At 49.2% G+C, this 14,530-nt stretch overlaps 1 protein-coding gene across 1 annotated transcript; it reads right to left on the bottom strand.

The window, feature by feature from the left end:
• Window positions 1-532: 532 nt before the first annotated feature.
• On the bottom strand, window positions 533-12,848 carry SLC25A48 (solute carrier family 25 member 48). The gene is made up of 7 exons (XM_009992635.2): window positions 12,803-12,848; window positions 10,872-10,915; window positions 7,325-7,396; window positions 6,488-6,740; window positions 5,032-5,280; window positions 3,654-3,787; window positions 533-655 (listed from the first exon to the last, which is right to left on the bottom strand). The coding sequence occupies exons 1-7, from the start codon at window positions 12,846-12,848 to the stop codon at window positions 533-535; spliced, it is 921 nt and encodes a 306-aa protein (XP_009990937.2).
• Window positions 12,849-14,530: the final 1,682 nt, after the last annotated feature.

Raw genomic sequence — 14,530 nt, 5'->3', positions numbered from 1 at the left:
AAGAATAATCTTGAGTATTTAAGTGCTAAAAAAGTTTCTGTAGTCAGATATTTTTAATGCTGCTCCTTTATGCAACCCTAGGGTTATGAGGGAAAGAGTAAAAGTGAGAGCTGATAGTCAAGACACTTTGAAAGGGCTTAATTTCAGGTCTTTGTGGATGGATCAAGGGAGGAGAAGATACTGTGCAGGGAGTTTAGTGAGAATGATGTTTCAAAACTTATAAATGTTAGAGAATATTGTCCCTTCAGATTTTCTTTTCTGATTCACACTAATCAAAACAATCACAACAATCAGAACGGATTGCAATGAAATTCCAGGAGATCTGGAATGAAACCAAAATCCATTGGCACATTTGTTGTCAGCTCCAAATTCCACAGACCCAAATTTGAAAAGTGTTTGACTATCCAGATGTAGGTACCCATGTAAGTTATCTGACTTTCACAGGATCGACACAATTGCAACTCCACTTGATTCAAAGATTAATTCTCTAATTTTAATAAAGCTAGAGGGTCTTTATGCGCTGACCTGGAAGTTAAGGATTGGTCTCAGTTTGGTCTCTTTTCATTGCTTTGAGGGAAAGTTCATAGCCAAGAAACATGGCTGAACTCATTGGGAATCCTCGCACTGCATTGACCGTGATGCCCCTAAAAAAGACCTGTTGGGGATGGAGAAAGGTTAGAGCACAGGAATATACTGGCTGTTTTAAGAAGAAGAAAACATTGAACGAAGTCATGGTGGGGTTATGAAGAACCAGATCTTGGTTTGCTCAGGAGGTATGCTCTCACTGCCGGTCATTGCTGAAGTCTGCGCTGGAGAATGGAAACACAATGGCAAAAGGCACTGGTTTGGTATCATTCTGCTCCATGCTCCCTATGGACCCCTCTCTGCATCTGCCAGCAAGAGCTACAAGAGGTAAAGGGTAAAAAATGGCCTCATACCACTGGTGTAGAGCAGAAAGTGAGAAATCTAAAATGTCTTCCAGTGTTGTCCTACCTAGTGATGGGACAAAGTGTGCGAGGATCATGCAGACCTCAGGGTACAAGAAGGCTGTTGCCTTCATGCAGCAAATGCTCTGACTCCCAGGGCCGGGTCTGTGGGCACAGAAGGTGTTTGAGAAGGGGGGAGGGAGCAGTGTGGCTGCGAGCCAGCCCGGCCGACGTGGGCACTGTGCCACACGGACTATTATGCAGGTTTCACCTTTGAGCACAGAAACAATTTTTCAGTATTTTTCAGCAGAAAACTAGACTTACTCTGTCCCTTGCTGACAACTAGCTCTTGCCACTGGCTTTGGAAAAAGTACTCAATAGAAGCTGATATTTTCACACTTACACAAAGGTCAAGCTTTGGTGCTGATACATATCCCAGAGTTTTCTTTCATTAAGATAATAAATGTGAATTTATACAGCCAGACTTCCCCATTCTGCTCAATATATATTTTTTGAAAAGATGCTGGCACTGAAAGATCCTACGGCTTTTAAGTGCTTGAAGAGTAAAGTGCTTTTTGGAAAGTGGAGAAAGGGCCCTTGTTGCTCCTGGCATTGCCTTGTCCCACTTTGAAACCCCCCCTGTGCTACAAAAACTACAGCCTGGGATGTGCAAGGCTGTGCACAAAGCACTCGCTCTGGGGTGAGCCCGTTTACAAAATGAGGATTGCGGGGAGTATCTCTGCTGGCCTGTTTCTCACAAAATCACTCCGTTAACCACCCAGGCTAATCACTGTGGTCACTAATCTAAACACCAGAAGTTCAGAATAGACATGAAAAGAAATATCAGCAAAACAAGCCCTCTTCCAGGCTTTACAAAGCCAAAGGTCCCACAGCTACTGTGAGAAAGCATGGAAGGTCTCAGCTGCAAGACCAGAAGCCCATAGATTTAAGTGTCTAAGCAGTATTTTCCCTGACCTCTGCTAAACACAACCGTATCTTGTATCCAATAAACCCAGTGCATGGTGCTGACTTGTACAAGACAATCAAAATATCTTCACATTGTTTAGGATGGGGTTTGCAACGTGAAATTGCAATATTGGGATATTTGGGATATTACTTGATTTAGTGGGGTGTTTTGTTTTGTTAGAAAAGATAGAATTTTCTGGGATGAAATTTAGATTTTTGCAGTATCCATAAAGTAACAGGAGAGCGCCAAGTTAAATAATAACGACGAAGATTTATGAAGAAAAGCCCAGAGGCATATATTTTTCTCATCAGAATGAACACACTTGACTATGGAGAAAGAAGAGGGCGATTTTTGTGCACACGAGGCAATTATTTTCAGCACTGGGAAGGCTGTTCCTTTGTCCCAGAATAAAAACATCCAGAGCTGGATTTGTCGTTTATCAATCATATGTCTCCCAGCATATAAAAAGATTTTCCTTACGAGAGTAAGATTTAGTCTTATCATCAGCTATTACTCAACCCTACTGCAGGCTTTGGTCCGGGTGCCAGGCATGAGAGCAGAAAAATTGCAAGTGGCTCAGACCTCAAAACCAAAAATTTCTAAGTGCCTGAATTAGTTGTTAATATTCAGGCAGGACAAAGAGGGTAGGGGGTGACGATGAGGGTGGAGAAAGAAGGGAAAACACATGGAAATTCCCTTTTCAGCTGCCCTATTTTACTGTGAAACTGCATGGTAAACTGAACCATGGGCAGGTGGTCTGCAGAGAGCCCGGGGCACCCTGACCGTCCTCTGACCATCCCAGCATGGTCTTTAGCATCTCTCCAGGTGCCTCTCCTGCATGTGACTGTGACCTCCTTCACTCAACGGCAAAACCCGAACCAGACGGGTCCTGGGGCACGGTGGCAAATTTTGTGATTTGCAGGTTATTTTACTTTTTGTAACTTGTTACTTTTCCCTCAGAATGTGAACATTAACACTTTGGAGCTAAGAGTCCACATGATGTTTTGATGACAACTTAAATGCAGATTTATTTCCGTATTAGAAGATGTGTCTTCTCGTGACCATGCATTGGCAGGGCAATAAAGCTGCAAACCCCGCTTCTCTGCCATTCACATTCAACTGAGGCAAAGTTTGCAGGTGGAACAAACAACTTTTATTACTCTAATAGACAAAGTCAGAAAAAGGAGATAAGGGTTTTTTTGGCACACAGCCCTTCTTCACGGTTGAAGACAAAGCAATTCTGATTTAAGAGCAATATTAACTCTGTCTTGGTGGAAAATGAGGGTGGGCAGGGCAAACCACAGCATCAGTTCCACCAAAGCATTGCCCAAGGCACCTTGGGTGCCATCCTGGTCCCACTGGAATCGGTTCCCATTGACTTAGGTGTCAATGGGAAACATTTGACCTCTGCATTTTGTAGAAGCAATCACAGAGGCAAGATTTTTGACCTCTGATTTATAACAAGTCAAATCATAGCCACAATTAAATGCACTAGCATGAAGTTTCATTTTAAGTTAATTATACCAGCAGACCGTGACTCCCAGTCATTCATTTTTTCATGGCTGTAAGGAACATTATTACTCTCGCTATTATGATTTAGGAAGAATCTGCACTATAATTACCTACTGTCATTATTCTAATTCAGCAGTTACTGGCTTTAGCTGTCTCTCAACCCTGCAGACAGGTTTGTAACAGCTGTTCCATTTCTCAATTGAAAATTAAATGCCTAATACCCAGATTTTACTTCAAATACCACTTACTTTTAAGCCTTCGTTCTGGTAGCTCTGCAAGATACAGTCAAGGGTCCCTTTGTACTTGTTTAAATAAACTCCATCTGCCTGAAGCCGACTTTTCACAACATCCATTGGAGTAGCAGTCCCCCAGGAAATGGCTCCTAGAAAAACGCAGAAGTATTTCAACAATTTCTTCTCTATGTTTCCTTGGCCGCAGGTCAGTGAACTCAGAAATTCACCTCTTATCTACCACATCATATTCACACAATTTTCATTTCAGGGCATCGACCCTGCTCAGGCACAGGAACAGAATGGCTTGGGAGCAAAGTTCCCTGTTTCTGGAAGAAGCATTGAGATTTTTGGGGTTACGCTGGCAATCAAATGCAGGCAGCCCAGAAGGAGCTTCCCCAGGTGCAAATGCATCTTCTGCCGTGCTTCTGGTGGAGCGTGGACATACCATGGGAAGAGCCCGAGCTGCAAGGAGCTGCCGCTTGGGGCAATTTCAGAAAAACTGGAGTCCTCAGATCATGCTGTTGAAAAGCAAAGATTGAGCTGAGAATGCAAATAAGAGGATGGTCCATCTCCTGCAACCAAGATCAGGCTCCAAGCAGCTGAGATACATCGTCATTCCCATAAAGAAACCATCTATTTACATTGATCAGCCTGCAGCCAGGTGGGATGTTCTACCTCTCTGAAAAGGTCAGCGTGTGGCTGCAATACATGGTCCAGTTGGACAGACAAGAGCTTGTTTGGACCTACATGAGTGTCGGGGGCATACTAGAGAAGCCGTCCAGGTGAGCCAGGGCTCTGTTTATTTGCAGGAGAAACAGAGAGGGCATTTTGTTTCCTGAGCTAAGGATTGGTCTGCATTTAGGGGTCTGCAATTTAGAAATGGCCAAGAAATGGGGGAGTGGGCGTAGGGTTGACCTTACACGTGTAAGCACAGTGGGGACACACGTGCCGGTCTTACTGGCAGGTGTGCACAGGAAAAAGAAAAAGAAGATCAATAACAGTTAACATGTTTTCTGCTGCGTGCAGGCAGGTCGCACACCCTCCTGGTGGGCAGCCAACAGGTTGAAGTCCTCTTCTGGAGGCATCTTGGCTGCCGTGTATCACTGGCAATGCGATATGCAGGCTGCCATGAGACATCCAGGGAGATGAAGGCTCTGGCTGTTTTCCTTCTCACTGACATTAAGCCTGATGAAGATCTGATAACACGACTTCCATAGAGTTTGCCAAGTCACAAAGCTCAACCGTGGTGCCAGGGGATCTGGCCCTGGGGGAGGAAGATCATTCAGCCCCATGTCCTCTCCTGGTGACCAGGAGGATGTGGCGACCCCTCAGCCACCCCCAGGAGCCTTCCTGTCCTTGTTTTGCCAGTGTTGTGGGAAAAAACAGTGCTTACCTGCTACCCCCCCTGCCAGCCAGATGGAGGAGGGATTTGGGGAAATGCATCCGTCAGGGGTAATCCATCCACAGAAAAACGTGTAAGGAATGAAATAGAGGCAGTACCCAGGAACATCCCTCAGAAGCATTGCTCCCGCACCTCGGTATATTCCTGCTATCCCCTCTTTCTGTAGGACTGTCCTAAAGCAGTGGATTGGGCCTTGATACACAGGAAATCCAGGAACTGTGGGCTTTAATTTAACACTTGCTGGAAAAAAAAAAGATACAACTGTTATAATAGCTATATCGCTACAGCACCCATCTCAAGAGCCCACCGCCTCCGAACGGACAGAAATCACTGCCATCTTTTTCCTTCTGCTGGGATCAACACGTAGTATGGGAAAAAAGGGTTTTCAGAAAGAGGGCGTAGGTCCATTTTTAAAAGACATTTAGACACTTCAGGACAGATTTTTCTTAGATGCATCGCATGCCTCCAAATAGGTATGCGCCCAGTGAGATTTCCAAATGAGTTTAAGGCTATTTGCCCAATCTTCATGGATTTTAACCACATCTGGTGTCAAGCTGCATCTTTGAAAGCCTTGACGTCTTCAGAGTCTAGCCCTTCCCACGTAGGGGACTGAGCTGCTTTTGGCAAGGGCATTATGTTGCTGAGCTGCATGGAAGCTTTTAAAAACAACATAATATGATTTTATCAAAGCAATACAAAATGTCAATATTTCACAGTTAAACACCACAACTGCAATGAGAAAGGTGTTTGTGAAATTGCTGCCATCCAACTGCTGTTCAGCTCTGAAGCCATCTCTTCCTTCAGCTTTGGGTTTGCTCTGTGCTGGCAGCCTGCCGTGAAATTCAGCCACCACCTCGAGCAGAAGCTGCTCCTCCTGCCTGCAGGTTCTGGAGAGGTCACAGCTGCCCACGCAGGCCTGCCAGGATCCGTCTTGCCTGCACCCACGTACCTGTAGCCCTGCCCCGAATAAGCCAGTGGTTTTCAAACGTACATGTGAAATTTTTGCTTTTGAACCATAACAGAGAGGGGTTTGTGGTCAAATGTATGTGGGACTGAGAGTGTGCAGCAGCAGATGGGGAGCTGGCGTTACTGCTGGCAGCTGTGGTGGGATCTCCAGGAGACCCGACAGCCCAGGGACTCGCTGTTCCTGCCCCGTGGCCAGGTGGGCAAGGCAGCTCCTGGTCCTGAGCAGACCTGCCCCGGTGTTCAGACCTGCCCCGGTGTTTGTTGTAGATCCCAATCAGCTGGAAACACCAGCAGAGATCTGATCAATATCATGGATAACACCCCTCTCCTTGAGCTGAGCAGGATGGGGTCCATCCTGAGGCTGAAGGAAGCACCTTTAGCTCAGCAGCAGAGAGCTGAGCCTTGAAGCAAAGTTGTCCTAAAGCTCTTCGTAAACACCAAAGACTGTCAGAGAAAGTAAAAAGAACCTCTTGCTCCCTACCTTTGATGTACGGCTGCGTTTGCATCTGTAGCCTTATCTTCACCAGGTCCACGGGAGTGCCGATGCCCACGGAGACGAAGCCGGCCACCATGCTGGCCAGAGCCACGTCGGCCAGCGCCGGCGCGCGGCCTGCGTCCCTGTGGTGGAGCTGGCTGAGGAGCCGCCGCGTGTTGCTGAAGACGCCGAACACCACGGAGCTGTAGACGGCGATGCTGGCCAGCGGGAAGGACATGCCTTTGAAGAAGCCGGCCACCTACCCGAGGAAGGGAGCAGGAGTAAAGAGAGCGAACAGGACTGAGCAGAGTAAACCCCAACTTGTCCGTGGGGCGAGAAAAGCAAATCCAAGTACCAGATGTCTCCTGGAACCAATGGTTCGCACGTGCTGAGCAAATGAAAATGAATTCATAATGCTAAAGGCTTGTAAAGATAGCACAGAATATGGGATGTGCTGAAGGCCCAGGAATCCACGTCCAAGTCCCTCTTATGGCCAGCTTCTCTCCTGGCATCACCAAAGTCAGCCAAGTACCTCTGGTAGAGTTTTGCCAGCAAGTACGAGCGAAACAGCCACTGTGGAGGTAACACCCTGACCCATGGGGGGACACGGGCAGTGCCATTTATCACTCCAGGCCAGGGATCTCTCTTTTCCCTTAGGAGTAACCAAGAGAGTCACCTTAGAGTTAAGCAAGAGAAGGCCGTAGGGATTTGTAGGCTCAGTTGCACCAACTTTATTGATCCTCATATAACTGCTGGTGTCAACAGTGATTTTGTGTAATTGCTTTAAGTATTTGTCTATTTGCATTTTCCACCAGCACGTTTTACGTAAGACAAAGTACTTACAGACTCATTTCTGTACACAGTGAGAACGCAGTTGAGTGTATTTCCATATCCTTGTCCAGCCTGCAAACGGGTCTGCAAAAGACATTCATGAAATGAGATTAAAATCCCCCAATTCCAGCCCAGTGAAAGCCCATCCTACGTAAACAATGTGCACGTCGCTTTGAGACTGAATCCTTCCTCAGCTGTAAAGAAAACAGAGCAATAAAATCAGATATATATGCATCCACCTCCCTTGAACTTTGCCAGAAGCAGGGCTGAACGGGACCTCGGAGGTCTGAAGCTTTCTGCAACATCTGGAATCGATGACTGTCAAATTGCTCTCGAGCCCAGACCAGCTGCCCTGGCCCGGCACAGCACTCGCCGCAGGCTGCTGGTGTGCAGTGCTGTCGTGGCACGGCCCTGATTTATGTGGAAGTTGGAAAGGGATCTGGTCTCCCCCATTTGGGGACTCTCAGTGGAGGATGGGATGCATTGCTGAAGGATGGAGAGAGAGGAGACCTCCCTTGGGAGGCTTCCAGGGCCCTTCTGATCCAAGGTGGATTTTAAGACATGGAAATGCTAAATAGAGCCAAAATAATTCAGCTCCATCTCAGGAATTCTCCGTGCTTTGCTCAAAAATACATTTTTACATCATTTCCAACAAAGACATTTTGTTTCTGGAAAGCAATGGTTACACGCCTTCCAAAAAATGCTTACAACAGCTGTAAGAAACGGCATGTGAGTCACGACAAAGCCTATATGATTCAACATTCCTCTTCTCCCATACATGTATGTATGCACGCACACATATATTTAGATAATCTTTCATTCAAGCTGCTCACAAGTTTGCAATAAAAATATCCTAACAAGTGCTGTGTTTTGGGGGCTTAGAGGCGTGCAAGGAAATGGAAACCCAGTTTGGTTCACAAGACCTGGGGCTTCAGCAACTGGTGCTGGCTTAGGCCGGAGCTTCGTTTTTATAGGAAAACACCCACATGTGCTCTTTGGGGATGGGGACAGCATTTCCGGTCATATCCATCAGCATTGCTGCTAGCAGGAGTGGCGAAACGGAGCCTGGAAGGACAGTGCCAACCTGCGCTGGAGCCAGCTGCCCGGTCCCCTCCATCAGCACAGCCCTGACTGGCACCAGGGTGAAGCAGGAACCTCACTGGGGAATTTAAAGCCCGAAGGAGTGAGCGTCCTCCGGAGTTCATGCCTGGGGAGAGCTCTCCATCAGCAAACAGCAGGTCGAATGACACAAGCATTTGGCCCAGAGCCCTGAAAGAGGCTGGCTGGGGGGTGCTGCTGTGGGACCCGGCCAGGGAGCGCGAGGGACCGGAGTCTGGGCTCACACCTCACCCCAGGGCTGCTCCGTGCACCACTCTGCACCCGGCCAGAGGCCACGGAGAGGGCGGCAGCGAAAGCAGAATATTTACTGAGCCCTTACCAACAAGCCGTTACGCGAAGATGCCGGCCACGGCTCATGCAACGTACATGGTGCAAGGCAGGCAGGCGCGGGCCGTGGGTGCAGACCTGTGCACGCCAGGGTACCAGGGCCGGGGAGACCAGCAGGGAGGCTGGTTGCACCCCGAGCAGCCCAGGACAGGGTGACCATGGTGCACAGCCCCACGTTCCCTCCTGGCTGCATCTGAACGCTTAGCCCAGGCATTTCCATTTTGCCCCCAAGGGCTTGTTTTTTTTCCTTTGACACAGTAACCAGGTATTCAGAGGATCAAGTTAATACATTTTTTGAGTAACTGAGTTTTGGACAACTGAGTGTCCTCGCAGGCTGCTCCCCACACACAGGCCCCTTACTTAGCAAAGCTGTTACACCCAGCGCTGAAATCCCTGTTGGCATCTCTGTCAAAATCAGCTGGTATCAGTGGGGATATTCCTCAGGGAACTTCTCTTTTAAACTGCTACATTTTACTTAGACAGGGTACTTGAGTGACACCCAGAAGCTGAAGATGAATGCAACGTGGAGGATGAAAAGCGAGTAAATGTATTAGAGTTTTACAAGGCTGTGGAAAAACAGCTGCTTGGGTTTGATGGAAGCTGCGACGCTGGGAAGGGGCCTGCTGAAGGAGGAGGTCTGCTCAGTGAGAACCGTGGTGCAAATACCATGTCCCCCATCCAACCTTTCATTCAGTCCTGCCTCTGTCTCCAGGTGGGGGAGGACCCCCCATCTCCTGGGGGCTGCGAATGCCACTGGGCTGCCCCTTTGCTGGCATAGTGCTGTGTAAAAACTCTCCTTTCCACTTCCCTTCTCCTAAATTTGGAAAGATAACAAGTCTGCCTACTTGGTATTCCCAGGCAACGTCCAAAGCCAAGGGCAACAAAGGGTCAGCCTGACAGTTGTCTTTATAAACGCTGAAGGATGGGCTCGCTCGCTCTTGGCATCCAGAAACTTGACGCTTCCCAACAGGATCCTCTCTCAGTTGTTGCCAAACTCCCCCAAAGCTGGCAATGATGCCCTGATGGCCAGCCTGAGACGAGGATTGCCTTGGCAACCCCGGACAGAGCCTGCCCACACTGTCCATGCCCTGGCCCTGCCTGTTGCCGGGATGGAGCCTTGTGGCTCCTCCTGCGTGGGCTCTGCACCCATCCTCACATGGTGATGCTCCTGCGGCTGATACCACCTTGGCAGCTTAGAAAGGACAGGGCACGCAGGCCACCTCTGGACCCCAGGAGATCCAGCTGTGAGTGAGGGGATGGCTGTGATGGCTGGGGACAGGACGTGGAGTGGGCCGTGCTGGACCCTGCCTCCTCCCCATCGCCCTCCAAGGATCTCTAAGGCGCGAACAGGACCACCAGCTCTTGGGTCCGCCACATCTGACAGCCCAGCCTGGTGCCAGCGATGAGGCTTGAACCAGACCAGAGCACACAGGAAGAGCAGTTGCAGCAGTGAGAGCTGCCCAGAGATGCCTATCACACTGCAAACGGAGAAAGGAAGAACAACAGGATCTTCTTCCCTATCTCTGCATCAGTAGGGATGGTCCACTTGGGTGGGTCGGGCTATACTGGTGTGTGCATGGACTTGTCTGCGTCACGCTAGCAAGTATCTTCTTACATCTTCAAATCCTTTCCTCTGAGGAGTAATTGTCTTGCAAGAACAGTAAATATTGCATCTCATAGCCCTGGGATAACGATTTCAGCACTCTGCCCTTCCAGTGTTGCCAACGCTGGGAAAACACGTAACAATGTGCCTGCAGCAAAACGAATATAACTCCCCCATTGCCCTTTGAATACTTGTCTGTGGAAAAGTTCAATAAAACATTGGTAGAACTGTTGGTAAACCACATATTAAGTAAGGGTAGGTTTAATTTTCAGCATTAATCCTTACCCAAGGAATTCACACATATCAGCCAGTTCTTTTAGTTTCCTGTTCGAAATGAGCATTGGAGAAGAAGAAAGGCTAAAGCCTATGAAAACATTTCTACCCAGGATGAATCCCCCTTGGGGTGGTGGGGGAAGTGAAGGTCTTTTGAAGTGTCATCTAGAGAGAGGCCACCTCCCTGTCGGTGGGCTTTTGGGTGGTGATGTGAGAGCATGGCTCAAAGTGGTTTACCTTGATCGTGTCCAGGGGGTGGCCCACAACCACGCTGGCAGCTCCTGGGGATGAAAGCAAAGAATTACACAAAACATTGAAGAAACTTTTGTGATGGGGCAGGAAGCAATGGATTTGTAGGGGAGGAGGAGAGACTTACATAGGAACAGCCATACTGGGCCAGAGCAACACCCGGCGCCATGCCCTCTCTGACAACAGGCAAAAAGCTGCACATCTTCCCCTGAAAACTGTCTCGGACTCCATCATCTTTACATCTCAAAGGCTTTCGAGCGAGAGGAAGAGGTGGTGTATTTGTATGACCTGTCCATGAACAACCCCCCTTGCATTCTTGTAAGTTCATGCAAATATTTAGCCTCAAAATGGTGAGATTCAGGTTAGACAAGAGGAAATGCTTTCTCCCAGCTCAGATGGCGATGCACTAGAGCCAATTGGTGATGAGGACTGTGAACATCCATCCTTTGCTGGTTTAAGAGCAGTTTATAGAGATACCTGTCAGGAATGATTCTGATAAAGAGGATCCTGCTCGGTATCAATCTCTACAGTCCCATCCAGTCCCATTCCCCAAGGATCTCTGGGAGAAACTGGCCCATTCCCTGACACCATCCTGCCCACCTTCCCATCCCGCTCGCTGCCAGGAGCCACTGCAGCAGGGCAGAGCACAGCTTGGTTTCCCCCTTCTCCTGGAGGATGGAGCAACCCATGTGCCATGGCCAGGATATGGTTTTGTGCACTTATAACAAACACCACTGGCAGTTTTCAGGATGTTTGTGGAGACAGTGGGTAGTTTGTGCTTCTTCCACATCTACAAGTCTCTGTGCAAACCGGCGTCCCCAAGTGCTTTTGAGACTATGTGAAATTTCTCACTTTTAGGGGATTAGGACTGAAAAGAGCATCATGTCCTTGGTCAACCCATTATGACTTCACTTAAAAATGGATTATAAAACGCCCCGTTTCCTCCTGGACTTTAACCTGAGGCCACCTGCGGTCCATCGTTATGCGTGAAAATAGCTGCTGCCACCGATGCTGAGTGCTGGTGGCTGATCACCCCCCAGCCACCCTGTCCCACTCCCGGGGGCCTGTGGCAATAGCACAGGGGCAGCAGGAGCGACTGCGGGTTGCACAGCCTCCGCACGCTGCAAAGATCCAAAAAAACAGCTGCTCACGTAACTTTTTGGCAGAGGGCCTGGGTTTTTTCAGAACTCAGCTAACCTATTAACCTTGTCTGGCTGGTCAGGAGCCACCTCACACCCCCTTTCTGAGCCTGGCGTGAGCGGCCAGAGCTCTGCTCTGCAGTGGCCGGTGCTGCAATTGCCCCCCAGCCCATCCCGGGAGCACAGCTCAGCCGTGCACCTTATCAGCTCATAAACCCAGCGGGAACTTTTAGTTCTTTAGGCATACCACAGTACCGGCACCTCCCGCTTCCTTTTCGTGCTGGTATCTATTTTCCCGGTGTTTGCAATCACTATTTTCAGCAGACCGGATCAATACCTCCTCCCTGGCCAGCAGCCTGTTTGCTCTGGCGGGGTTAAAGCCAGGCAGTGCCAGTCCCGGGGGTGTGCGCGGCTGGGGGACCCCGGGTTGGCTGCTGCGAGCCCCGGCAGCCCCCCCTCTCCGAGCCCGGCTGTGCTTCCAGCCTTGGGAGCGAGGAAGGGAGAACCGGCGGGGGCCGGGGGAGCTCCGGCAGCCGCCCCCCACCCCTTCCCTGGGCGCCCAGCAGCATCGCACGTCCTGACATTTAGATTTGAAGTATCCCGCCCGTGGAAATGGGATTAAACTGCACCGCTGGGGCACAGCGGGGCAAAGCGAACGCGCGTCTGCCGGTGCGAGCACAGACCGTCGGGTGACACGGAGAGGTTTATTCCCACGCAGCCTCCTGGCCCCGCGCCGCTGCCTTCCCCCACCCGACCCCCAGCACCCCCGACCCCACTTACCGCCCACCCAGCCCGCCGCGAAGTCCTGCAGCTGGAGGCTGCCCATGCTGCGCCGCCGAGCCCGTCCCGCCGGCGGAGAAGGGGGTCCCCGCCGGGAAGGGGGGCGTCACGGGGAAAGGGGGTTCCTACCGGGCAGGGGTCCCCGCCGAGCAGGGGGTCCCCGCCGGGCCGCGCTCCCCGCGGCAGCCCCGGCGCGCGCCGCACGGTGTCTCCCAACCGGAGTGACATCACGCACCGGGGCTTAAAGGCGCCGCACAGGGGCCGGCGGCGGGGAGGGTCTCGGTCAGGCGGGGGTGGGAGCGGGAGCGGTGCCGGTAACTGCGGTCGGAGCGGGCTCGGGCTCCGAGGACGGAAAAGCAGCGTCCCCCTCGTCGGCCGAGGAACGGGGGTTTCTGTATGGAGGGGAAAAAAAACAAGGATTTGGGAAGAAGCATGCTAGAAACTCTTAAATTAGAGATGTAGGTCCAGAGATAACGAGTGTAACTCACACAGCCTTACTGAACTGGAAAACATCTCCATTTTCTTCACCGAAATCACACTGCCGCGTCTTTTCGGGAGATATCCTCAATTTCTGTATTATCTTTTCGGGAGATATCCCCAATTTCTGTGTTATCTTTCAGGAGATATCCCCAATTTCTGTATTATCTTTTCGGGAGATATCCCCAATTTCTGTGTTATCTTTCAGGAGATATCTCCGATTTCTGTATTATCTTTTCAGAAGGTATCTCCAATTTCTGTATTTTGGCAAGCAATGAACAATTGCTCCCTACCCCTTTCCTCCTCCGTAGCATTCACCATTTTCTTACACCCCTATTACCTGCTTCTCCCTCTGTCCTGTATTTCCCAGTCAAGAGCCCAGCTCTGTTTAATTCCCCTTTCACACAAAATACTTCTTTTTGCCTTCCTCGGTTGCTTTTTTTTTTTAAAAAAAAAGTCTTTGAACTGAGCAGCCAGAACCACAAATGATAGGAACAAACCAGGCACTCAGCAGTGTAAAGATATTTTCTGGTTTGATCTCAAACCCTTTCCTGGTAATTCCTAACATGCCTTTTTGATTGATGCTGAAAATTGACCTCTCTTTCTTGAATGGTAAATACCTGATTTTGAGCCCAGCCTGGTTGTTGTGCCTCCTGTGTGGCACTTTCAATTAGTAAATCTAATGTTTTACACCTGAATTGCACCCAGCCACTCGATAGTGGGAGATCCTTCTGGTCCTCAACCAGATCACTGATGTCCTTTGCTAAACGACTCCATCAGAAAAGTCCTCTTGGACGTCAGGGACATGACTCTGCTCTGCAAAAGTGGCGTTGGCCCTTTGCCACCGTACGTATACATCTGTCTCATCTGGCTGTGGTTTACTACAGCCCAAAGCAAATTTTGTTCTGTAGAGGTCAGATTTCTGCAGATAGACAGTTGCTCAGATCGGTTTTGGAGGCTTTCTGAAAAGATTGGCATCAGGTTTGCTACATTGCCTTCCTGGAATACCAGATTGTGTTTTGTTGAAATTTATTTTGTCTACATATTCTGGTAACTATGAAAAAATGTTGATAGTTCATAAAGCAGAAATTCTGAAGGCCAAAATATTGGCTGAAAATACAAATATTTAAAATTTTTGCTTAAATATAATTAGTATTTTAATTTCCATTGATCAATGAGTATTTTCCACAAAAGGAGACATAATTTTTCAAGCTGATCTTAAAACAATGTCCCTTATGTGCATGCACATAC

The sequence above is a fragment of the Tauraco erythrolophus genome, chromosome 16 (genome assembly GCF_009769465.1).
Source record: "Tauraco erythrolophus isolate bTauEry1 chromosome 16, bTauEry1.pri, whole genome shotgun sequence".
Taxonomy (NCBI): Eukaryota; Metazoa; Chordata; class Aves; order Musophagiformes; family Musophagidae; genus Tauraco; species Tauraco erythrolophus.
This window is presented reverse-complemented; position numbering and strand designations above follow the sequence as displayed.

Coding starts and splice junctions, on each gene's coding strand:
- SLC25A48 (XM_009992635.2), bottom strand. CDS start 12,848: ATGGGCAGCCTCCAGCTGCAGGACTTCGCGGCGGGCTGGGTGGGCG. Junction 6,741..7,324: donor CTGTGTACAGAAATGAGTCT/GTAAGTACTTTG, acceptor TTCCTCGGGTAG/GTGGCCGGCTTCTTCAAAGG. Junction 656..3,653: donor ACCAGAACGAAGGCTTAAAA/GTAAGTGGTATT, acceptor CATCCCCAACAG/GTCTTTTTTAGGGGCATCAC.